At 42.3% G+C, this 24429-nt stretch overlaps 1 protein-coding gene across 18 annotated transcripts in view; it reads left to right on the top strand.

The window, feature by feature from the left end:
* Positions 1 to 24429, top strand: part of LOC103190252 (ATP-dependent 6-phosphofructokinase, platelet type) — a 106604-nt gene that overhangs the window by 28397 nt on the left and 53778 nt on the right. For 13 of the 18 annotated variants that reach the window (XM_042346961.1, XM_042346959.1, XM_042346957.1 and 10 more), the window contains exons 3-11: positions 926 to 1003; positions 3813 to 4002; positions 6650 to 6815; positions 9330 to 9374; positions 9506 to 9614; positions 11508 to 11603; positions 14998 to 15090; positions 20922 to 21047; positions 21886 to 21950. In XM_042346961.1, coding sequence (XP_042202895.1) covers positions 926 to 1003; positions 3813 to 4002; positions 6650 to 6815; positions 9330 to 9374; positions 9506 to 9614; positions 11508 to 11603; positions 14998 to 15090; positions 20922 to 21047; positions 21886 to 21950 — 968 coding nt within the window. Of the gene's footprint in view, positions 1 to 925; positions 1004 to 3812; positions 4003 to 6649; positions 6816 to 9329; positions 9375 to 9505; positions 9615 to 11133; positions 11230 to 11507; positions 11604 to 14997; positions 15091 to 20921; positions 21048 to 21885; positions 21951 to 24429 lie in introns of all 18 variants that reach the window. The other 5 variants (XM_042346967.1, XM_042346958.1, XM_042346965.1 and 2 more) reach the window with 2 other exon arrangements.

Here is a 24429-nt window from a genome sequence, read left to right as displayed (position 1 = left end):
CTCAACTGTCTTTTCTTCCCCACATCCAAGCCATGAGCTGCTCTGTCTTCCCTCACCTCTGTAACATTGCCCGACACTACCACTACCTCACCCCTCAGGCCGCTGAAACTCTTGTCCATACCTTCATCACCTCCAGGCTCGACTATGCAAATGCCCTGCTTGTCGGCCTTCCCAACTCCTCCCTCCACAGGCTGCAGATAATCCAGAACTCTGCAGCCTGTGTCCTCTCCCGCACCAAACTCCATGTCCTCATCTCCCCCATTCTCGCCTGACTCCATTGGCTCCCTATCCTTCAGAGGATCCAGTTCAAGATCCTGGTCCTCACCTACAAAACCCTCCATGGCCTTGTCCCACCCTACCTCTGTGACCTCCTAATCTCCTACCAACACGCCCGTTCCCTCCGCTCAGCCGGCTCTGGCCTGTTCTACGTCCTGCGACCCACTTGCCCCACCATTGGCGTGAGAGCCTTCAGCCACTCTGCCCCTAACCTCTGGAATCCTTCCCCCATTCACTTCCCCTCATCCCCTTCTTAGCCTCCTTCAAGTCCCGCCTCAAAACCCTCCTCTTCGACCATGCCATCGGCCACCCCCCTTCCCCTCCCCTCCCTTCTGCCTCCCAGAAGGGTCTGAAATCTGTACACTGTCCAGTGCCTTGGGACGTCCTCCCGACGTGAAAGGCTCTATATAAATGTAATCTTGTTATTGTTGTTGTAGGTTCTCAGTAAAAAAAATGCGAATGATGCTTGCGGTTAAAAGGTCTTTGTGTGGCTGCAGTGATAGTGTTTGACTGGTGCCTGTGGAAGATTGGAAACAATTTCCATTAAGTTATCACTGGGAACACTCAGCAAGTCAGGCAGCTGCATCTGCATTAATTTTATCTTTTGTCCATTAAATTGTATTAATTTTGTTTTTCCATTCCCTCTTAGGGTTACCAGGGCATGGTGGATGGTGGAGATAATATTGTAGAAGCAACATGGGAGAAAGTCTCCAGTATCTTGCAAATGGTAAGCAAATAAAGAGCATTGCCCACAGATGTCAATATGCGGGTTATCATTGACCTTTGTAAGTTATGGACAATCGTGAATGTGTGCAGGGGTGCACATCCAATTTAAGTGTTAAAGTGACCTTGTAAATTGTAGGAATCGCCTGTGAGTGTTGTTTGAGGTCAGATTAAAACCTTGGGAACGCTGCCCTCATCAGTTTATTCTGTTTGTTTTGGAGAATTTTGATTTGTTACATTTGTGACTTTTATTCTGATTGTATGGGTTCATAGAGTTTTATTTAAGATTGAAAATACATGATTTATTGCAATGAATTTCATCATGTCATTATTATTATGTCAGAACCCCCTGAAAGCAGTTCACATCACTGAGGAGGTTATATACCTAAGGGACACAAAAGGGAATTGCAAAAAATGAGAGGAGATAGTAAATCTATTAAATTACGAACCATATTACTATCAACCAAAAGCATTCAGACCAAGCAATCAAGGTCTTTAAAGCGAGCTAGACATGGTCAGGAGTTGAGCTTATCACTGGCAGAGGAAGTTTAACGTGAAAATGCACATATTGCATATAGGAAGGCACAATAGAAGTATGGATGAAGAAGGCCTTTGTTCCATTTGATCACATCTCTCCAGAATAACCTCTCCCCACCCCACTATCTTCCCATTTGCATCTACAATCCTTCCTCGTCAACTGCACTTACAGTCACCTCCCTCCTCTCCCCCTTTCCTTCTTCCTTCACTGGGCGTATGACTTCTCGTGAGGTGCTCTGAATGTTATTGTATGTGAAGGCTGCGATATAAATGTTATTAAGTTATTGACACACGTGAAGCTGAGTCCAGGATTACTCTATTACCCCTTTCTTGTATTCCGTTTTCAGTGTTAATTACCTGAATTATCCTGAAATTGCGCAGGTTTCCCATGACTGGAAATGGAGAAATATCAAAGCCATTTTCAATAGAGTGAACGATGTTCAGACTGTTGTGTTTGCCAATGAAACCTGAAAATGAAGTGAAAGCAGGTGCCACATGGTTTGTTACTCAACCATATGTTCAAACAGTGGGGAAATCCAGAAATCGTGAGGTAGCTCCGTGACCTCATCACTCCTACTCTCGCCCGACTCCACTGGCTCCCCATCCCCCAGAGGATCGAGTTCAAGATCCTCGTCCTCACCTTCAAGGCCATCCGTGGCCTTGCCCCCTCCTGCCTCTCTGACCTGCTGACTCCCTACCAACCTGCCCACTCCCTCCGTTCATCAGGCTCCGGCCTGCTCCATGTCTCCCGCCAGTCCCGCCCTACCATCGGTGGCCGGGCTTTCAGCCTCTCTGCCCCCACACTCTGGAACTCTATCCCATGGTCCCGTCGCCTTGCTTCCTCCTTTGCCTCCTTCAATGCCGGTCTCAAGACCCTTCTGTTCGACCATGCCTTTGGTCTCCCTCCCACCTCTCAGCCTTCCCTCACCCCTACACCACCCCTCCCCCACGCTCGGGCCTCGACATCTGACTGTTCAGCACTTTGAGACGTCCTCCCGACGTGAAAGGCGCTCTATAAATGTAATTTTGTTGTTGTTGTAGTATCTAGTAATTCATTTGTACAGAAGGTAATCCTTCAAAGGGTAAGCTGGAATGGGTTGTTAGGAGCGGAGGTTGATGTGAGAACATCAGATTCATACAAGAAAAAATATTTGTGCTGGCTGCAGTAGAATTTTGCAGTGGTAGTTCCAGGAGTTGAACAATTGTTGGTTATACTATTAGTCCTAGTTATGGCATAGAACTTTCAAATAATGTAGCAAAAGAGATGTCGCTGCATTCGATTTATGGGCTAAAACATTCTCAACAGGAATGAAGTACATCTTTGTTACAAGGCTTTCCAAACCCACTACCCCCACTCTCCAAACATTGGTTCTTGTTCTTATTCTAGAAGGGGTTGTTTCTAGGAGTTGGCGCTGGAGTCCTGTAGTTCCGTGGTTAGAGCGCTCGCCTTGCAAACGAGACACCTGGGTTCAATTCCAGGCAGGGCGAAACCTTGGGCAAGTTTCCTTACTCCACATGCCTGATAGTAATCCCTCCAAAACAAAAACAATAATAAACTGATCATTTTCAATCCACGACTGTTTGTGAGACACTGCTGAGCGCAATTGGCTGCTGCGTTTCGCCCACAAATATACAGTTAATTCACTTTACAGTATATTCAGTGAAGAGCTTTGAGACGTCTAGAAGACATGAAAAGTGCTATATCAAATGCAAGGATTATTATTATTATAAAGCAGAATGTTTTTCAGTCTCCACTGGCCCGCAAAAGATCAATTTTCAAGGTTCTCACCCTCACCTATAAATCCCTTTGTAGCCTATAACATCTGTGATATCCTACCCCACTTTCCAATGTGCTAACTTGGGCCTGCCTAAAGCCCCCCACTCCACCATGCCTTCAACTAACTATGCCCTCACCGTTTAGAACTCTCTCTCCACCCCTCCGTCTCCCCCCTTTCTCTCTCTCTCTCTCTCTCTCTCTCTCTCTCTCTCTCTCTGTCTTTAGATAACAACAGCTTGCATTTATATACTACCTTTCACGCTGGGTAGAATCTCAGAGTGCTTAAATCTGCCTTAAAGACTTTAACCTCTCCGACTTCACCTATGGTCATTCCCCCCTGCACCCATCTCACTTCCTGAGTATCCGATACCATCTCTGAAGCTCTCCCAAGACGTTATCCTAAATGAAATAGATATATAAATGCAACTTGTTGTTTTTCATTTCACCCATGACTTTCCAGTTCTCTTGATTGAATGTATTTCTTTCACCTTGTTTTCAGGGTGGCACAGTTATTGGGAGCGCACGTTGTAAGGCATTCCGTAATCGTGAGGGCCGATTGAAAGCTGCCCTCCACCTCGTCCAACTTGGGATTACAAACCTCTGCGTGATTGGTGGAGATGGTAGTTTGACTGGCGCCAATCTCTTCCGTGAAGAGTGGAAGGGACTTTTGGATGAACTCGTTGAGAAAGGCAAGTCTGACTCACTAGAGCACCAGAGAACATTAGAATTGCTAGACGAAAGAAGAACAAGGTCCATCCAGTTCACCTTCCACCATTCTGGCAGTCGCATACACATGGCATGTCCTAAACTATGTACAGTACTGTACCCTATGATATTATTTCCTGAAAGAAATCTTATCTAATTTGCTTTTGAAAGAATCAACACTTTCTGCTTCCATCAACTCCCTTGGGAGCCTATTCCATATATTCACTACAAGCTCATTGAAATAGCGTTCCGGGGATTTGTTTTGAATTTACTCCCCTTTAATCGCAGACCATGTCCTCTGTTTTGTACAAGATGAAACAGCATATCATCATAGAATCATAGAATTATACAGCATAGGCTATTATACAGCATAGGCTATTCGGCCAATCGTGTCTGTGCTGGCTCTTTGAAAAGAGAATGTCCAAATCAATCCCACTCCCCTGTGTTCTTCCCGTAGCCCTGCAAGTGTGTCCTCCCCAAATAATTATCTATGCTCCCCAAATAATTATCCTTGTCTATATTAGCTAGTCCCTTCAGAATCTTAAAGACTGCAATCATATCGCCCCTCAACCTTCTCGTCTACAGCGTGAATGTGCCTAGTTTACTTAATCGTGAAATAGGTTTAGAGGAGACGTGGTAGAGATGTTCAAAGTTCTGATTGGGTTTGATAAAATAAATAGGGAGAAGCTTTTTCCTCTGGTCAATGCATTGTTTTTGACCTTCCTGAATTCCCTGGATTCTGGAACGATTCCTGTTGATTGGAAGATCACAACCGTAACACCGCTATTTAAGAAGGGTGGGAGAGAAAAAATGGGGATCTAAGACCAATTAGCCTGACATTGGTGGTAGCAAAAATTCTAGAGTCTATAATTAGGGGTGCCGTGGGGCACTTAGAAAGTGATTGGTGATAATATGACTAGGCAGAGTCAACACGGTTTTCTGAAAGGAAAATCATGTTTAACAAATCTTTTAGAGTTTTTTGAAGATGTTACTAGCAGGTTAGATAGGGCGGAACCAGTGGATATAGTATACTTAGACTTTCAGAAGGCATTTGATAAGGTACCACATAAAAGGTTGTTACATAAGATTAGGGTTCATGGGATTCAGGGTAATATATTAACATGGATCGAAGAATGGTTAACAGGCAAAAAACAGAGATTAGAGATAATCGGGCTCTTCTCAGATTGGCAGGTTAGGTTATTGGCAGGTTGAGTGCCGCAAGGATCAGTGCTTGGTCCTCAACTGTTTACAGTCTACATCAGCGACTTAGATGAGGAAATAGAGCTTAATGTATCTAAATTTGTGGATGATACAAAGCTAGGTGGAAAAGAAAGCTGTGAGGAGGACACTAGGAGGATGCAAATGGATATAGACAGGTTAAGTGAGTCAAGAAGGTGGCAGATGGAGTATAATGTGGGCAAGTGTGAAGTTATTCACCTAAATAGAAGAAAAATAGAAAAGCAGATTATTTTCTAGCAGGGTAGAGACTAGATAGTGTTAGTATTCAGAGGGATTTAGATGTTCTTGTACACCAATCACAGAAGGTTAGTATGCAGGTACAGCAAGCAATTAGGAAGGCTAATAGCATGTTAGCCCTTATTGCAAAGGGGTTAGTGTACAAGAGTAGGGAAGTCTTACTGCAATTGTATAGGGCCTTGGTGAGACCAAACCAGAAAGTTTTGTGCAGTTTTGGTCTCCTTATCTAAGAAAGGATATACTCGCCTTAGAGGGGGTGCAACGTAGGTTCACTAGGTTGGTTCCTGGGATGAGGTGTTTCACGTACGAGGAGAGGTTGAGTAGACTAGGTCTATATTCTCTTGAATATAGAAGAATTAGAGGTGACCTAAAAGATTCTTAAGGGTCTTGATAGGCTATATAGTTGTGAGACTGTTTCCCCGGTTAGAGAATCTAAAACTAGGGGTCATAGTCTCAGGATTAAAGGTCAGCCCTTTAGAACTGAGTTGAGAAAACATTTCTTCACTCAGAGGGCAGTGAATTAATGGAATTCTCTACCCCAGAAGGCTGTGGATGCTCAGTCCTTGAACATATTCAAGACTGAGATTTTTAAAAACTAAAGGGATTAAAGGATATGGGGATGGGGCAGGTAAATGGAATTAGGTTAGAAGATCAGCCATGATCTTATTAAATGTTGGGGCATGCTCGAGGGGCCGAATGGCCTACTCCTGCTCCTTATGTTTTTATACTCTAATTCATAGCTAGAAGACATATAAGATATCTATCTTAAATTATCTATTTCTGCTGGGTTTATAAAAAAAGACGTTTTTTAATGGCACTGCCTGAAGTCTGTGTTGATACATATACAGTGTGCCCTGATATAAAGTGCTTCTGTAGTTTGATTATAACTTGCACACAGCGAGTGTACCAGCCGGAAATACTGTTGTTGAAGCCATTAGTCCGTGTCTCAACGCTCCTGTGACCTGAAATTCGTTATGCTGTTAGCCTCACGAGCATCATCTTAAAATTCAACCTTAATTGGGAATCAGTCTTCTGCAGTTTTTAAAAAATAAAGGCAAAATTTCTTAAAGCGAAACTCCATGTAGAGATTATGATTCTGTTCCTGATTGTTATGGTCATGGTTGCAAGACTTTTTCTTTGGTTCTCATTTTTTAGGTGAAATCCAATCAGAAGAAGCTATGAAGTACAGCCACTTGAATGTTGTGGGCATGGTTGGATCTATTGATAATGACTTCTGTGGGACAGATATGACGATAGGTACAGACTCTGCCTTACATCGCATTATTGAAGTTGTCGATGCCATCGTGACCACAGCCCAGAGGTAAAGCTCGTCATTTACCCTTCCTTCCTCCACATGCAACACAAAATCTACAGTGAGAATTGGTGATTTCTTATATGAGATTATACAGTAGCAGAATGTTCAAACATTTATGTAGGTTGCATTACAATTCACAATTCAGTTTACATCGATATAACACTTTTCATGGCGGGAAAATGTCTCAAACTGCTTAATCCAGCAACAACAAATTACATATCATAGAATTGTAGAATTATACAGCACAGAAAGAGGCCATTTGGTGCATCCTGTCGGTGCCGGCTCTTTGAAAAGAGCTATCCAAATCAATCCCACTCCCCCGCTCTCTTCCCATAGTCCTGCAAACTTCTCTGTTTCTTTTAACAACTATTTTAAATTGGTTTCCTTGGGTTACTGACCCACCCACCAGTGGAAATAGTTTCTTCTTGTTCACCCTATCGAATCCCCTTATAATTTTGAAAATTTCAATTAGTCTCCTCTTAAACTTCCTTGCTCCAAGGATAATAATCCTAGCTTCTCTAGCCTCTCCTCATAACTGAAGTCCCTCATTCCTGGTTCACAGTTCAGCTGATGCCTAACCAGTACTTTACTTCATCATAACTTCCTGACTTTTGTATTCCATACCCCAGCTATAAAGCCTAGAAAAGAGCTATCCAAATCAATCCCACTCCCCCCGCTCTCTTCCCATAGTACTGCAAACTTGTCTTCCCCAAATAATTATCTACTTCTCTCTTAAAATTTGGCTTCCAATTCACCTTTTTGCTATTTATTTTGCTTTTTGCTATTTATTGCGCCTTTCTTGTCGGGGGGACGTCCCAAGGTGTTGGGCAGTCCAGGGTTTGACTTTGGCTTAATAATGCTAGATGGATATCAGAGCTTGGGGTGGGAGACGAGCAGGATGGGGGAGAGAAGAATGACTGGAAGTGAGTCCAAAGAGGTATGCTTTGAGAAGGAGGGAGTGAGTTGGAGGGACTCTGGGAAGGAGTTCCAGAAAGTGGGAGCAGAATGGCTGAAGACCTACCCACCAATTACCACGTGCTTACATGAATGTTACTTGACGAGTGGGGCAGGAGTGGGGATCTGATCTGCCAGATCTGGGCAGGGGAGTGGGTGGGGTGGGTGGTGGGAATGGTATTCAGGTGAGTTTTTGAAGGTAAGGAGGGAGGGGAAGAGGGAGTCTGGAGGATGGAGTTCCAGACAACGGCAACATAGAAGAAATGGCTTTTACTATATTAACCCCCAACCACTAAATTGGAGATTTCAATTTAAAAAACACACGCTCACCCTATCACCTCATCTTCCCCTTTGACTCTATTCATTCATTTTTCAAACTTTTTTTTCTTAAAAAGTAACAATCATCCTCTCTACCTGCTGTCCACTTTTGGGACTGAATAGAAGTTTGCTTGATTGAGAAAGCACTTTATAGACTGTTTTTTTCAATCAATTGAAACTCGTGAGTTTTGACAGGTGATGCTGATTTAAATGCTGACATCTTAAAAATTCATCAAGCCAGCAACAGACCTGCCAGCAGTACCCATAAACTAACAGGACCTGAAGAATAAACATGTGCATGTCAAAAGGTTAAATGTTTTTCGAGCTATCTCTTGCAACCAGTTTCCTCTGCTGTGTTTCCTGATTTCCATTTTCATTTTTTACTCTGTTAGTTAGCTCGGGGCTTTCAGATTTCCACTGTTGTGACATTGTTGTTTTGGTTAAAGCTAATTTAACCACGGCATCAGGAGGAATTCCCTTCTCTTTTCCGAAGTGTCTCACAATCTTTTACATGCATCTTGAGAGCAGGCAGAAGTATAGGCCTTAGGAAGTAAAATAAAGGCAGCAGTGGACTATAGCAGAATGGATAATTGGAGCTTCAAATCTTTGGCTGAATCGTCAATTGGGGCACTACAACTGGTCCCAGCACCCTGGTGAATAGTGGCCAATTTGATGAGGGTTACAGAAGGGCAACTGCCACCTGTGCTGTTTCCCAGCAGAAAATTATAAAAAAAAGTTGGAATGTGTTTAGGAGAGGAGAAGAATGGGGGGTGGATATTATGGGTATCGCTACTCATAATAACGATTTTTGCATTTGATATAGCACCTTATCACATCCTCAAGACGTTTCAAAGCGCTTCACAGGATACACTGTAGAGTGTGTGTATTTTGTGGGCGAAATATGCATAAAACCTGTATAATTCTAACCGGGCACAATCTTCATAGTCTCTGCAATTGAATGTAATTGAACATTTATTTAAAAAATGGTACTGAGCACAGGTTATAACTTTGGTGCTTGAACAGTGAGATGAGCAACATAACCCAAGCCCTATGGATGTCTGTACAAGCACTTTTTTTTCAATTCTATAATATTACTAGTATTATTGTATAAAGATTATTATTTGACCCATTAATCTCATTCTTCCAAAATACCAACATTACCATCCTCCCATTACAACATTATTTTTTTACTAGTGCTGGAAGTAGTTTTGAAGATAAATCTTGAGATTTTGACATTCTCTTTTGCAGTCACCAGAGGACATTTGTGCTGGAGGTAATGGGAAGACATTGTGGGTAAGCAAATGTTATACTTGTAATGATTTTTTCAGCATAAATATAACAATCGTAAATTTAATCATAGCAGATTTATTACCAAAGTCAATTCTTTTAATTGTTTTGAAATGTACGTATTTGTAACCTTCTAGGTATTTAGCTCTTGTAAGTGCCTTGGCTTGTGGTGCCGACTGGGTATTCATTCCTGAATCTCCTCCGGAAGATGGCTGGGAGGATCAGATGTGTGAAAAACTTTCAGAGGTAAAAATGTAGCATGATGTGCAGCTCCAGATTCATTTGAAAGACTTATCACTTCCTAAGCATTATAGAATACTTTGGTAATTGCAGGAACGGTGCATTTGAGTTTGGGCTGAACACTAATAATTTTATAATAATATTTGCAGGTTATATGTCGTAAAACCCCTGTTGTAGTGTGCTTCATTATTACCCTGATTTGTGGCTGATCTTTTAAAATTGCCAGTGCAAAATATTTCATGATCATGGCCGCCGTGGATTAAACGTGTGCTAAATTATTTCTCTATGCTTCTAGAAAACAAATCTTTTTCTTTTGCTCTTCTATATCCTCAAAACGTTCACTACACAAGGAAACTTTATGCACGTTGTGTCTGTGTCATGCTGGCTCCCTCCCTCACTCCATAAAAGGAAATTCCATATCCTTGCTCTTTCCACATAACCTTTTATATGTTCATTTTACAAATGCCTGATTTCCTTTAAAGGTCAGTATTGTTGCTGATGCTCCAACCAGTGGAAATATATTCACCATTAATTCTTTCTACATCATTTCACAATTCAAACTTTTTCTATTAAAAATACTTCATCTTCTCTTTACTGGTGAATACGGACTCTTTATTAAGCTTTTACCAGATCTTCTCATCTGTAGTATTTTCCTACTACATTGGTCTTTCATATCATTCTAATATTTTTATTGGACAGGTGGGACATACATGGAAACCCCTTGCTGTGTGCTTTAGTCTCTAGTTTACCACTTGTCTTTACCTAGAAAACATGGGTAAAGGCAGAATCCAAGGCATTGAAGGCATTAAAGTGAGGTTTGACATACTGCTGGAATTGAACCAGCTTAAAACACCATCTTATCAATGTGAGGCATTGATAAGCTTCACATGATCTGTGCAGCTATGACCACCATTCTATCGTTGTGTTCACTCACATGGTTTATCATAAGCAAAGGAGAAGAACTTCCCCTGTGATTGATCTACCCTTTCAAAGTCCTGTGGATCAGCTAGCAGGCTGATCAATCAATAAAAATGCCCTGGAGTACTGCCTGGCTCAGGTATTGGATGAGTACTACAGATGGTTACTTTGGTCCACTCCCCCTTTCACTAGGCATTCTGTCAAGAAGCCTGATCGATCAGCATTTCCTCTCCAACTCCGTCCCTCTATGGTTGTATTCCATTCCAACAATCTATCTCTGGAATTTCCATGTGTAGGTGGGATGCATGAAATTTTCAGCTTGATTTGGATACTCTTAAGCATAGTGATGGGTTTCTGCATGTGTCAAACACCCGACTGACCNAAAAAATTCTCATTTTTCTTCCACCCATTTTATGTGCAACAGGAACTGGCTGTAGTTTGACAAGAAAAACAATAATAAATTATGCAACTAGATGCTTTGCTGCTTTTGCATTTTTGCAAGTTTTCTTTATATAGAATGAACAGCTATCTCCTCCCTCTTTAAAGCAACTATCCTCAGCCAGCCTACTCAGTGTTCATTGTTCCAGTATTTCTTTGCATTCTTCAGAGCCGCTCCAGGGGTTCCAGGTTGAACATTATCATAGTTGCAGAAGGAGCTAATGATCGACATGGAAAACAAATTTCCTCTGATTTTGTTAAGGATGTGAGTACTTTAAGAAAGCACACGTCTAGTGACGGAGTGCACAGTCTGCTAATAGTTTCACTCATGGTGCAGTCTTCAATTTCGATCACTTTTTTCATGTACAGCATATTTGGAAAGACTATTCTAAAGCCATTGTGGGAATTACTAGTGTTTAGATGATTCAGTAGGTTGCACAGCCAAGAGGAGACTCCCAGAGAGTGAAACTATTGAGCACAGAATGTACTTCCTGTGTCTGAATCTTTATGAAGAGTTTCAGTTTGGTTTTGTTTTCCTCTCAGAACCGTGCAAACAAGAAAAGGCTGAATATCATAATTATATCAGAAGGAGCGATTAATAGGCATAACGTCCCTATAACTTCTGACATAATAAAGGACGTAAGTACAAGCCTCATGGTACAACTCCTGCTCTGACCAGTTCCTGTGGTTGCCTCTGTGCCCCTGGTCCCACTGGCTTTGGAGCACACCTGCATGTGGTGGTAAGACTGCTATCACACATACTAACAGTCAACAACAGCACTCTAATTCGTATCTTGGTTCAGTTTGTTCTCTTTTTCGTTTGCAATTTAATAACTCATTGATCCACTCAGCTTTGAGGACATGACAAAGAGGGGCACAGGGGTGGGAGGGTGAGGGTGTCTGGTGGGGGGAATGTAATGCACCCTTGGTCCTGTTCAGCAGATCATTCAAAAGTGGCCGGTTATCAGTCATTTGTGTATCAGTTACTGTGATTGGAAAAAAAATGTCCCATTTTTTTAAAAAAAAACCAACATAATGACTATAATTGGAATCCTGCACAGTATGACTTCGGACCAAAAGCAACATTCAAAGAATCAATTAGTGATTCATGTCCAGTAGTGATTTCCTATTCAGTTTTGCCCTTGAGCTTGAGATGCTGACCCCCTTATTGTAAACTTCATAAGTATTTTGACATGCTGCAAAGAAATGTGCATATTTTGTGCCTCTCTTCCATTTCCCACAGTCTCATTTTTTGTGTATGTATTTTGAAGGAGGGAGAAGAAATTGACAATCTGACATTGATAAATTATTTTTATTAACTGGAGGTGGAGGGAATGAGCGACTGCCTGTGTTTTCTGTTCCATTCTATTCCTTTGCATATTTGTTAACTCGTGTATCAAAAATATAATTTTTTAAAATAAGAATAAAATCTTGTAATTCACTTAGGTTAATTATTCAAGAATTTTCTATAGAAATTATATATTTTCCATGTGTTGGGGATGAAATCATAACAGGATTTGTGATAAATGGTACATGGGTATTCCCTCCCAGTGTTGTTTGGGGTTATCAAGGTTATGAAAACATTGTAACTGACTAATACAAGTGAACATCACATGGTCTTGCAGGAGTTGAACTCCAGAGATGTGTACTTTTGTCCTATTTGGCCACTTCCTATGGTAGTTCTAATCGTGCATGCCACCACTTGAGGTGTTTTTTTAACTGAGTTTTAACCTGCATGTTTTAAATTTTTCCGTAGAACATTTTTTTCATTTTCTATGTAACATCTGTTACAGTGACTAATGTAGTGAGTCTGATTTGTTTAATCCTTACAGCAAAAGCTATTTTGAAGCTAACCAAGCTGTTTCTCTTTGGGGAAAGATAAGCTTTTATTAACGTTTGAACAGACAAATCATCTACACTATATCCCATATACAGTTATACCAGGCAACGGACAGAATCAAAATCATATCACTCACTACTCTGTCACTTTTAATGGTCACTTTCTTACTGGAAGTAAATTCCCTCACTCCTGTACATATATGTAGGTACAGTAGAATCGATATTGATTCCACTGGGAAGTGCGCTGACCCTCTACACAACTCACAACTATTCCAAAGTTACGTCTTTTATGTGTTTCTAACTCTGCCTCCCCTTGTCACAGAGATAGCCCCCACCCTTCACAGGCTGCTTTGCACAGAGAGAGATATGGACAACTCCTGGGCAGCTTTCCACAGCCTGCTTGTTTCTCAGCCTTGAGAGAGGCAGGTATCTGAGGCTGCAACCTTTTCTTTCTGTGGTCCATTGTTCTTACAGTTATGCTCAAAGACCCGATTGCTCATTATCTCAGAGGAGTGAACAGCTTCCCAGGAAAATATGAAATGTAATCAAAAGCTAACGTCAACCCATCCAGCAAAGCTATTTTTAACCCTTCAATTCTTCTGGAACATTCGGTTGCTGCTATCAATATACCATTGTATCCCGAGGTGATAGTCAGTATATTTCAACAGGGGTATCACATTAGAATTTTAGTTGTAATACAATGTGTTAATGCCTAGCTTTACATTTCAATAATAATAATCCTTGTATTTGATATAGAACATTATCACATCTTTGAGATGTCTCAAATGCTTCACAGAATATACTGTAAAATGAATTGATTGTATCTTTTGTGAGCAAAATATTTTGGCAGAAAATGCAATAGAGCTATTGCATACATTACTGTATCTTGATAACAACTGCAGACTTTTACATGGTCACAGTTTTTATTGACAGCAGAAAGCTGTGCCCATTTTCAAGCCTGCCTGATAGTTTTGTTCTGTTTCATGTAGTGCAATTACAATCAGGTGCACTATGATGCATGACTTTTCTAAGCTCCATTGCAGCTTACTCATTTTGGTAATTTTAGTGCATGCAAAACTAAGTGATTCCGGCAGCTGAAAGGAGAGTGTTCAAAAGAAAGAGCCTTTGATGCTTTTTATTTGGGAGATGAATGAACATATGGACTTTTTGATGTTTTATTGTAAATGAGGGTTTGTTTTGTCCCCATTTTACACTGAACAAATAGATCAAGGTAACCATTGCAGACATAGTAGGTCCATCTACCTTAGCTATCCAATTTCCCAAGAGTCCTTTATTTAATGTCGTAAAACTTGTCAGGATCATAACATTTAATATAACTTGCGCAAAGTGAGAATTTCAGGAATTGGCACAGAAATTAGAATTATTTTGGACCAAGAAACTGTTACAATTTAGCCATTTATCTGATTTATAAGATTACAGGAAATTGGCACAGAAATTAGGATTATTTTGGACTAGTGCAAAGGACCTAAGCGTTTTTTGGTAGGAAACTGAATGGGACTCAGGTACATGTACGACTTAGGCGATTGTACCATTTTGTAAAGAGACGATTTGTAGAATTTTTACCGTATATCTTATATTTTCCTTTAATTATCTTATCTTTAATTCTAAAACTCTAAACCTTTTCAGTTTCAGTCACACAGGGCATCATCTATGACCTTGATCCTTGACCTGTCTTCTTGAGAAGGCCTGGTGGCTAATTGGTGGTGGTTGTGGGCAGGGGAGAAAGAAACAACAAATTAAGCCACAGGGATTGTACGATAGACATTGTTATTAAATTGTTAAATTTTCTATTCTTTAAGTTGCCTCTTGGTAAACACATTGGTCGCCATTGAATAGCCGGGCAACTTTCACACATGAACAAGTGGGCAACTTATGCAAAGCATCAGAGGGTATTCCATATCTATGAACACTGTAGAATCATCCAAGCAAATTGGATATTATGTTTTTTGTGGGACATAAAACATTCTTTTTCAAAAAAGTAATAATAAAAATAAGAAAAATAAAACCGTATGGACTACACATTATTTGACTGCAAAATGCAAACATACAAGTTGGCTTCAAGTCTGCAGTTCCCCTTTTGTGCTGTAATAACTCTCCTTTTCGTAGCTGTAGTCACAGTTTCATCTCCCAAGTACATTTATTATAACTTTGCGTTGCAATGTTCTTTTGACAGCTTGTGGTTTCGCGGCTGGGTTTTGACACGCGCATAACTATCTTGGGTCACGTCCAAAGAGGAGGTACACCATCTGCGTTTGATCGAATCCTGGTAAGAAAATCAAATTACCTTCTACGTGCATTCAAGTCATGGTGGTGGTGAGGGGGGTGGGGGGTGAGTGGGTGGAAGGGGATACAGAAGAATTGAAAACAGTTGGGGATGAGAAACAATACTTGGCCCAAAGTATACAAAAGTATTTAATTAAAAAAAAGTAAGGCAATACAGAAAAAAGGCACTGACATTATAATCATCTTTGCATTTGCTGTAGTGTCTTGGAAGGACGTCTCAAGCGTTTTTCGGGAATTACTATGAAATGGAGCGAATGCAGCAGCACTGTTGCCCACAGCAATATCTGACAATCAGCCATGAAATGAATGACCAATTTTATTTGGGGGATTGTTGGCTAGGACACCGGGTGAAACCTTCTCTTTTTTAATTGTGCCATGGGATCTTTTAATGCCCACCTGAACAGGCATCTGATGCCTCAGTTTAGCTTCTCATCCGAAGGACGGCACCTCCGACAATGCATCGTGCCCCTAGAATCATAGAATCATACAGATCAGAAAGAGGCCATTCGGCCCATTGTGTCTGCGCCGGCTCCTGAAAGAGCAATCCAACTCAATACCAGTGGCCCCCTTTCTCTCCATAGCCCTGCATTCCTGTCCTCCCCAAATATCCACCTACTTCTCTCTTAAAAGTTGTTATTGAATCGGCTTCCACTACATTTTCAGGTAATGCATTCCAGATCTGAACAACTTGCTGGCTGAAATTTTTTTTCCTAACCTCCCCTCTGTTTCTTTTACCAACTATCTTAAATCGGTGTCCTCGGGTTACTGACCCACATGCCAGTGGAAACATTTTTTCCCGGTTCAACCTATTAAATCCTCTCATGATCTTGAAAACCTCTATTATATCCCCTCTTAATCTTCTCTGCTCTAGGGAGAATAATCCTAGTTTCGCTAACCTCTCCTCATAACTAAGGTCCTTAATTCCTGGTACCATCCTGGTAAGCAGCAACAACAACAACAACAAGATTCCATTTATAGAGCGCCTTTCACGTCGGGAGGATGTCCCAAGGCGCTGTACAGTTGGGTCAGGACCCAAGCAAGGGGGAAATGGTCAGGGTGAGGGGAGGGAAGGGAGGGAGCGAGGAGGGGGTAGAGAGTCGAGAGGGGAGCTGAAGGCATGGTCAAAGAGAAAGGTCTTGAGACCGGCCTTGAAGGAGGAAAGGGAGGAGGCAAGGCGAAGGCACTGAGGGATAGAGTTCCAGAGCCTAGGGACTGAGAGGCTGAAGGCCCGGCCACCGATGGTAGGGCGGTTGGGGTGGGGGATGTGGAGCAGACCGGAGCCAGAGGAACGGACAGTACGGGCAGGTAGGTAGGGGGATAGTAGACCTCCTTTGCACCCTCTCCAATGCCCTAACATCTTTCCTAAAGTGTGGTGACCAGAACTGAACGCAGTCTCCAACTGAGGCCTAACCAGCATTTTATAAATATTCAACATAACCTCCTGACTTTTGAATTCTATGCCCCTATTTATAAAACCTAGTATCCCGTATGCTTTTTTAACAGCTTTATCTACCTGTCCTGCCACCTTCAGAGATTTGCTTATGTGGACCCCCAGGTCTCTCTGTTCATTTGCCCCCTTTAAGATTGTACCATCTAGCCTATATAGCCTCTCCTCATTCTTCCTACCAAAATGCAACACTTCGCATTTCTCCACATTAAACCTCATCTGCCACGTTTCTGCCCATTTTACCAATCTGTCTTAAGTCCTCTTGGAGTCTGGTGCTATCCTCCTCACCATGGACTACTTTTCCTACCTTAGTATTGTCTGCAAATTTGGAAATTGTGCTCCCTATATCCAGATCCAGATCATTAATATAGATCAGAAAGAGCAGTGGTCCTAATACCGACCCCTGAGGGACACCACTACACACCTCCCTCCAGTCAGAAAAGCAACCGTTTGCTACCACTCTCTGCTTTCTGTCTCCTAGCTAGTTCTGGATCCATGTTGCCACAGTCCCTTTAATACCGTGGGCTTCTATTTTGTTTATAAATCTCTTATGTGGCACTTTGTCAAATGCCTTTTGAAAATCTAGATAAACTACACTACCTTCATCCACCCTCTCAGTCACTTCATCAAAAAATTCTTATTAAGTTTGTCAGACACCATCTGCCTTTAAGAAATCCGTATTGACTGTTCTTTATTCAACCATATTTTTCTAAGTGAGAATTTATATTGACCCAGATTATAGTCTCCAGAAGTTTCCCTACTTGATGTTAGGCTGATTTGCCTGTAGTTCTCAGGTTTATCATTCTGCCCCTTTTTGTACAGGGGAGTAACATTTGTAACCTTCGAGTCCTCTGGCACCACTCCAGTGTCCAAAGAGGATTGAAAGATTGTGGCCAGAGCCTCCGCTATTTCCACGCTTGCTTCCCTCAGTAACCCAGGATGCATCTCATCCGGACCAGGTGACTTATCTATGTTGAGCACCGACAGCCTTTTTAGTACGTTCTTTCTGTTGGTTTTTATCATATCCAATTTCTGTTCACACGCCTGCGATATTGTGGCATTGGTTGCATCGTCTTCTTTTGTTCAGACAGTTGCAAAGTACTTATTCAGTACATTATCTATGTCTCAACAAGAAGATTTCCACTTGGGTCTCTAATTGGACCCACCCTACCTTTAACTAACCTTTTACTCTTGATATGCTTACAAAATATCTTCAGGTTCCCTTTTATGTTTCCTGCTAATCTTTTCTCGTACAATCACCTCTTCCTTCTTATTTCCCTTTTCACTTCTCCTCTGTACTTCCTATATTCTCTTTGATAATCCTGTGTGTTTTGGACCTGACATTTGCCATAAGCGTCTTTTTTCTGTTATATTTTAATCCCAATTTCCTTAATCATCCAGGGAGGTTTGACTGTCCTACCTTTCCCCTTTGTGGGAATGTATTTGCTGTGTTTCCGATCTATCTCCTCTTTGAAGGCTTCCCATTGTTTGTTTGCTGTCTTCCCTGCCAATCTTTCTTTGCAATCTATCTTGCTAGGTCCCTTTTTAGCTCACTGAAATTAGCCCACTTCCAGTTGAAGGTCTTTACCTTTGATTGATTGTTGTCCTTTTCCATAACTATTCTAAACCTAATGATATTGTAATCACTGTTATGCAGATGCTCTCCTACTGAAACCTGCTTCACTTGCCCTACCTCATTTCCCAGAACTAAATCCAGTACTGCTTCCTTCCTCGTTGGGCTGGAAACATACTGATCCAGAAAGTTCTCCTGCACATTTCAGGAATTCCTCCCCTTCCTTGCCCTCTACACTGTGTGTTTCCCAATGTATGTTAGGATAATTGACATCCCCCATTATCACTACTCTATTGGTTTTGCATCTCTCCAAAATCTGCTTACAGATTTGCTTATCTATTTCCTTCCCACTATTTGGAGGTCTATAGTAAATACCTAACAGAGTAACAGCTCCTTTTCTGCTCCGTAACTAACCAAATAGATTCAGTTTTTGGACACTCTAACACATCGTCCTTTTCCAGGACTTTGACCGTGTCCCTAATGAGTATTGCCACCCCTCCTCCTTTTTTCCCTTCCCTATCCCTCCTGTAAAGGTAACCAGGAATATTCAGCTCCCATTCCTGTCCTTGCTTGAGCCAAGTCTCCGTAATTGCCATTACATCGTAGCCCCATGTGGCAACTTGAGCCGCCGCTCACCAAGCTTATTGGTCACGCTCCGTGCATTTACACACATGCACTCCAATACCGGCTTAATCCGCTCTATATTTCTCCCCCGTCTCTTTTCACTTTTTGCTGGACTATTCCTTGTTTCATTTCTATTTGTCTCCCCTCGTCCACTTTGTAACTTGTTTCCCCTCCCTGATGCTACATTCTGATCCCCATCCCCCCTCGAAATCAGGTTAAACGCTGATTTGTTTAAACACAGCACTTTTTATCCTTGTTGCAATGACATTGGTCCCAGGCCTGCTCAGGTGTACCCATCCCTTGTGTGCAGGTCCCATCTGCCTCAGAAGTGATCCCAGTGGTTTAGAAACCTGAAGCCCTCCTTCATGCACCATTTCTCCAGCCAGGCATTCAGGTGTTTGATCCTCCCGGTTTGGTATTCACTTGCATAAGGCATTGGAAGTAATCCTGAGATCACCACCATTGAGGTCCTGCTCTTTAGCTTCTTCCCAAGCTTCCGATATTCTCCCTGTAGCGTCTCAGCCCTTTTATCACCTACATCATGGATCCCGACATGGACCACAACTTCCGGATTTTCCCCTTCCCCCTGTAGGATATTTTGCTCCTGTTCCGTGACGTCATGCGCCCTGGACCCAGGGAGGAAGCATACCATGGGTATGCGCGAGTCCCATCTTTTACGGCAGAAAGGCCTGTCTATCCCTTTAACCTTTGTATCTCCAATGACAACAGCATTGGCATTTTCCCCCTTATCTCCCTGAACATCCATTACCTTTTGACTCTTCTCGCCAGAGGTGTCCTCACCGGTATCTAGTACCGAGAACCGGTTTGTGAGTGCCACACTCTTAGGGGATTTCTGTACTGCCTGTTCTTTTTTTGCTCCACGTCGGATGGTCACCCCCTCACCCTTCTTCTGAGCCCTCTGTGTAGCTAGGGTGACCACCTCAACTCTCTGTGGCTGTGGGGTGACCACCTCCTGAACTCTCTGTGGCTGTGGGGTGACCACCTCCTGAAAAGTTTGATTCATAAATTCTTCAGCCTCCCGTATCCTATGTAGTGACTGTAGCCTCTCTTCAAGCTCAGCGACCCTGAGTTCAAACTTAAGCAGCCAGAAGCACTTCCTACATGAACCATCCTGGAGTTCCCACACAATGTGCATTGAAGGGGTCTCAGCTGCCCTGCCAGGTTTTCAGACATGTTTTGTCTCAACAGTTTCGGGGTAAATAGGTAAAAACAAGTAATTTCACACCTTTTATTCCCTTGCTCACACTCCTTATATACTAAATGCCTACTCAACACCTACCGCCACAGGAATGTGACCTTTTGTGCAGACTCTTGGGGGGTTTGTTTCTCCTTTACAAGTTCTCACCTCCACCGAATTTCCCCCTCTGCACCGAATTCCCACTCTCACCTAATTCCCAAACAGAATTCTCACTCTGTTCCTTCTCAAGCTCCTGGGCTCTCTGCATTGGAGTGTCAGCTCAGTTTGTGTGTGTTCAAGTCCTGACGTGGGATTTGAACCCATAACCGTCTGATTCACTGAGCCAAGCTGACACACATCATAATGACATTTGATCTGACATCTGAGATGCCGTCCGCCATGGAGGGCGCTATATAAATCCAAGTTGTTGTTGTTGTATCTTATAATAATAATTGTAATAATAATAATAATAATAATCCTTGCATTTGATATAGCACTTTCCACATCTTCTAGATGTCTCAAAGCGCTTCACAGAATATGCTGTAAAGTGAATTGACCGTATATTTGTGGCCGAAACCAGGCAGCCAATTGTGCACAGCAGTGTTCCACAAACAGCTGTGGATTGGAAATGACCAATTTATTACTGTTTTGTTTTGGAGGGATTATTATTAGGCGTGTGGAATAAGGAAACTTGCCCAAGGGTTCGCCCTGCCTGGAATTGAACCCAGGTGTCTCGCTTGCAAGGCGAGGGCTCTAACCGCTGAGCTATAGGACTCCACAGTCCTGTAATAATCCTTGTATTTGATATAATGCCTTATCAAGTCTTTGAGATGTCTCCAAGTGCATCACAGAATATGCTGTAAAGTGAATTGACTATAGTTTTTTGGGGGGATTGGTACACAAATCCACATACACTGAGCTAAATGGTTGTTACCCTACTAGACTTAAGCTTGTTTTTGTTCTGCGCCCCAGGGCAGCAGGATTGGAGTAGAGGCCGTGATAGCTTTGTTGGAGGCATCACCAGACACTCCAGCTTGTGTTGTATCACTGTCGGGGAATCAAGCTATTCGCGTTCCCTTAATGGAGTGCGTGCAGATGGTAAGTAATAGACATGAACGAACCAATGTGATCGTCCATCTCTTGTTGGCAGTCCTGCAGCATGCACAAAAACCTTGATTGGCACTTTTGCAAGTTCTAGTTTGAATAAACAATTGTTTTGCATAGAGAAGGATGAATTAAGTTGTTATTTCGGCAATGGTTGTTCAATTCTTTGAACTTGGTCAACTGAAGTGATGCACTCTTAATCTCACCAAGCCAGTACAAACCTTGGCGTCTTGGTCGACCATCAACTGTCCTTTAAATCCTACATCCGTGCCATAAACCATTCTGCCTTTCCTCACTTCTGCAACATTGCCCGCCTCCGCAACTACCTCTTCCCTCAGCCCGCCAAGACCCTCATCCACGCTTTCCTCACATCCAGGCTTGAATATGCTAACTCCCTGTTTGCTTGACTTCCCAACTCTTCCGTTCACCAGTTGCCGATTACTCAGAACTTTGCAGCTCATGTCCTCTCCCGCACCAGGCTCAGTGAACCAATCAACCTCATTCTTGCCCAGCTTTATTGGCTCCCTATCCCCCAGAAAATCAAGTTTGAGATCCTTGTTTTATGATGCAGACACTGCCTCAAGCCCAGCTGTGTATGTCCTATGCTGTTTGGTTACCAAATTGAAGTTGACCTCATAAATTTACTGCAGAAAATTACACCAATTATAGTATTTTGTTTGGCTTACATTTGAGTGTTGAAACCACATAGAAAAAATTGGATCAATTTTTCATTAAGGAAGCATGCTCAATTTATACAGGTTAAAACTACATTTTAAAAGGTATAATCTAAGATCATAACCTTTTATTCTGTTTGGTTCTGAAATATGTTTAGACTCAGGAAGTGCAGAAGGCCATGGATGAAAAAAGATTTGACGACGCTGTGAAACTCCGGGGCAGGTAAAGAAACTGTACACTATATGCCTTGAATCCCATTTGACTTGAGGTTGTACAGATCTTGTTTAGTTGAATTCCGATTCCCAAACACAAATGCAGCTAAGCTTCCTCAAAGTTTTGGTTTTACAGTGAACTACAAAGAGCAAACAATTCCAATCTTTGCTGAGTGACTGATTAGGTTGGACAAGAGTTGATGCACTAAGATAGATCTGAGTGCTCTAAACCAGGGAAGGGAAAAATCAGCCATTTTTTCCTACTTCTGATTTCTTATCTAGGAAGTGTGCACGTGGACCCCAGAGGCCCCAAAATTCCTTTAGGCTTAAGTAACTATTGTAAAGGACAAAAATGTAGATTTCTTTTTGCGTGATATTTCTGCTGTTAAGAGATCTACCAATGGAGTGAGTGCAAGACTTTAGAAGGCTTTGAACGCTCAGTGTCTTTACATAACAATATTGCTAAGGATTTTGGATGGAAGGCATTACCAGTGTAATTTGTTGGTTACAGCTGAGCTGTCTGACATGTATTCAACAGCAACAACAACAAAATTACATTTGTATAGCACCTTTCACATTGGGAGGATGTCCCAAGGGGTTGGACAATCAGTGTTTTGGACCTCAGCTGCAGGTAATGATCAGGAGGGTGGAGGGCAGGAAGGGAAGGAGGGTGATCGAAGGCACTATTCGAAGAGGAGGGTCTTAAGATGGATCTTGAAAGAGGCAAGGGAGGGGGTAAGGCAGAGGGACTGCAGGTTGGGGTTCCAGAGGGTGGAGGCGGAGTGGTTGAAGGCCTGCCCGCCAGTGGTGTGGTGGGCGAGGCGCAGGACGTGAAGCAGGCTGGAGCTTGCTGAGCGGAGGAAGTGTGTATGTTGGTAGGGTTAGGAGGTTGCAGAGGTGGGGGGAGCAAGGCCATGGAGGGCTTTGAAGGTGAGGAACAGGTTCTTGAACTGTATCCTCTGTGTGATGGGAAGCCAGTGGAGATGGGCGAGGATGGGGATGATAGGGTCACAGAGACTGGTGCGGGAGAGGTCATAGGTTGCAGAGTTCTGGATGATCTGATCTGCAGCCTATGTAGGGAGGAGTTGGTGAGGTGACAAGCAGGGAGTTTGGATAGTCCAGCCTCATGTTATGAATGCGTGTATGAGGGTTTTGGCAGCCTGCGGTGTGAGACAGTGGTGGAGCTGGGTGATGCTGTGGAGGTGGGGGAACGCAGAGCGGGTCATGGCATGGATGTGGGGTAGAAAGGATAGTTGAGGGTCAAACAAGATGCCAAGGTTCCGGAGTGGCTTAGTAAAGTGGAGTGTGCATCCTTGGATGGTGATACTGTCAGCGCCCGAGGTGTGGTTCCTAATTAAATTTGGAGCAGCAAATGCTTTCTATCACAAACATGGCAGTACAGTTATCTAGGCCTTACAGCAGGTCTCTGGAATGCATACTTTTAAATGTACCTTTCACATCAACACAAAAGATACTGTGGAAAGCAAATTAAAGGCAAAAGGCATTTTCATAGCAAGTCATTGTGGAAAGACAATGACTTGCAATGAAGTGACTTGATATTATTATATTAAGTCATTTCATTGCAATAAGACATAGACATGTCCTGTAGCTCAGTGGTTAGAGCACTCGCTTTGCAAGTGGGAGACCTGAGTTCAATTCCAGGCAGGGCGAAACCTTGGGCAAGTTTCCTTACTCCACACGCCTAATAATAATCCCTCCAAAAACAAAAACAATAATAAATTGGTCATTTTCAATCTACAACTGTTTGTGGGACATTGCTGTGCGCAATTGGCTGCCGCGTTCGTCCACAAATATACAGTCAATTCACTTTACAGTGTGTTTTGTGAAGCGCTTTGGGACGTCCTCCCGACGTGAAAAGCGCTATATCAAATGCAAGGATTATTATTATTTTATTATTATGTGAAAGTATTCAGAAGGCATTTTAATGGTTTCAGTTTGAGTTCAGTAGTTAGTATTCTTACCTTTTGAATCGAAAGGCTTGACGTCCTCCCGACGTGAAAGGTGCTCTATAAATGGAATCTTGTTGTTGTTGTACATTAACATTCCCAATGCAAGGAGAGTGCTGCAATGTTGGAAGTATTCTTTTCGATGAGATGGTAAACTGGTTTGGGGAGAGCATTACACAGTGCATCGATTTTTGATCCTTCAATGTTGGCTCTTTCTATCATTGTGAAGCAGAATCATCAAGCGTTGGAATGTTCACCCACTGATAGACAACATGAGTTGGGTTTACATTGTCGTGAGACGGGTTACTTTTACGCAACTAGTGATGTGTTGTTCTAATAGTAATCCTGAGGTCTGCCTGTTCTAGTAAACTGAGGTCTGCCTGTTCAGGTGCTAACTGATTCACCCACTGTTTTGGCCAGCAAGTTCCACATTCTCACTGCCCTTTGCTTGAATAATAATAATAATAATAATCCTTGAAGTAGTTCCTCTAAAAGGTTTAGGCGATGCATGTACGGATCTTG

The sequence above is a fragment of the Callorhinchus milii genome, unplaced genomic scaffold (genome assembly GCF_018977255.1).
Source record: "Callorhinchus milii isolate IMCB2004 unplaced genomic scaffold, IMCB_Cmil_1.0 Scaffold2, whole genome shotgun sequence".
Classification (NCBI taxonomy): Eukaryota; Metazoa; Chordata; class Chondrichthyes; order Chimaeriformes; family Callorhinchidae; genus Callorhinchus; species Callorhinchus milii.
Note: the sequence above shows the minus strand (reverse complement) of the source record. Positions and strands in the feature narration are given on the sequence as shown.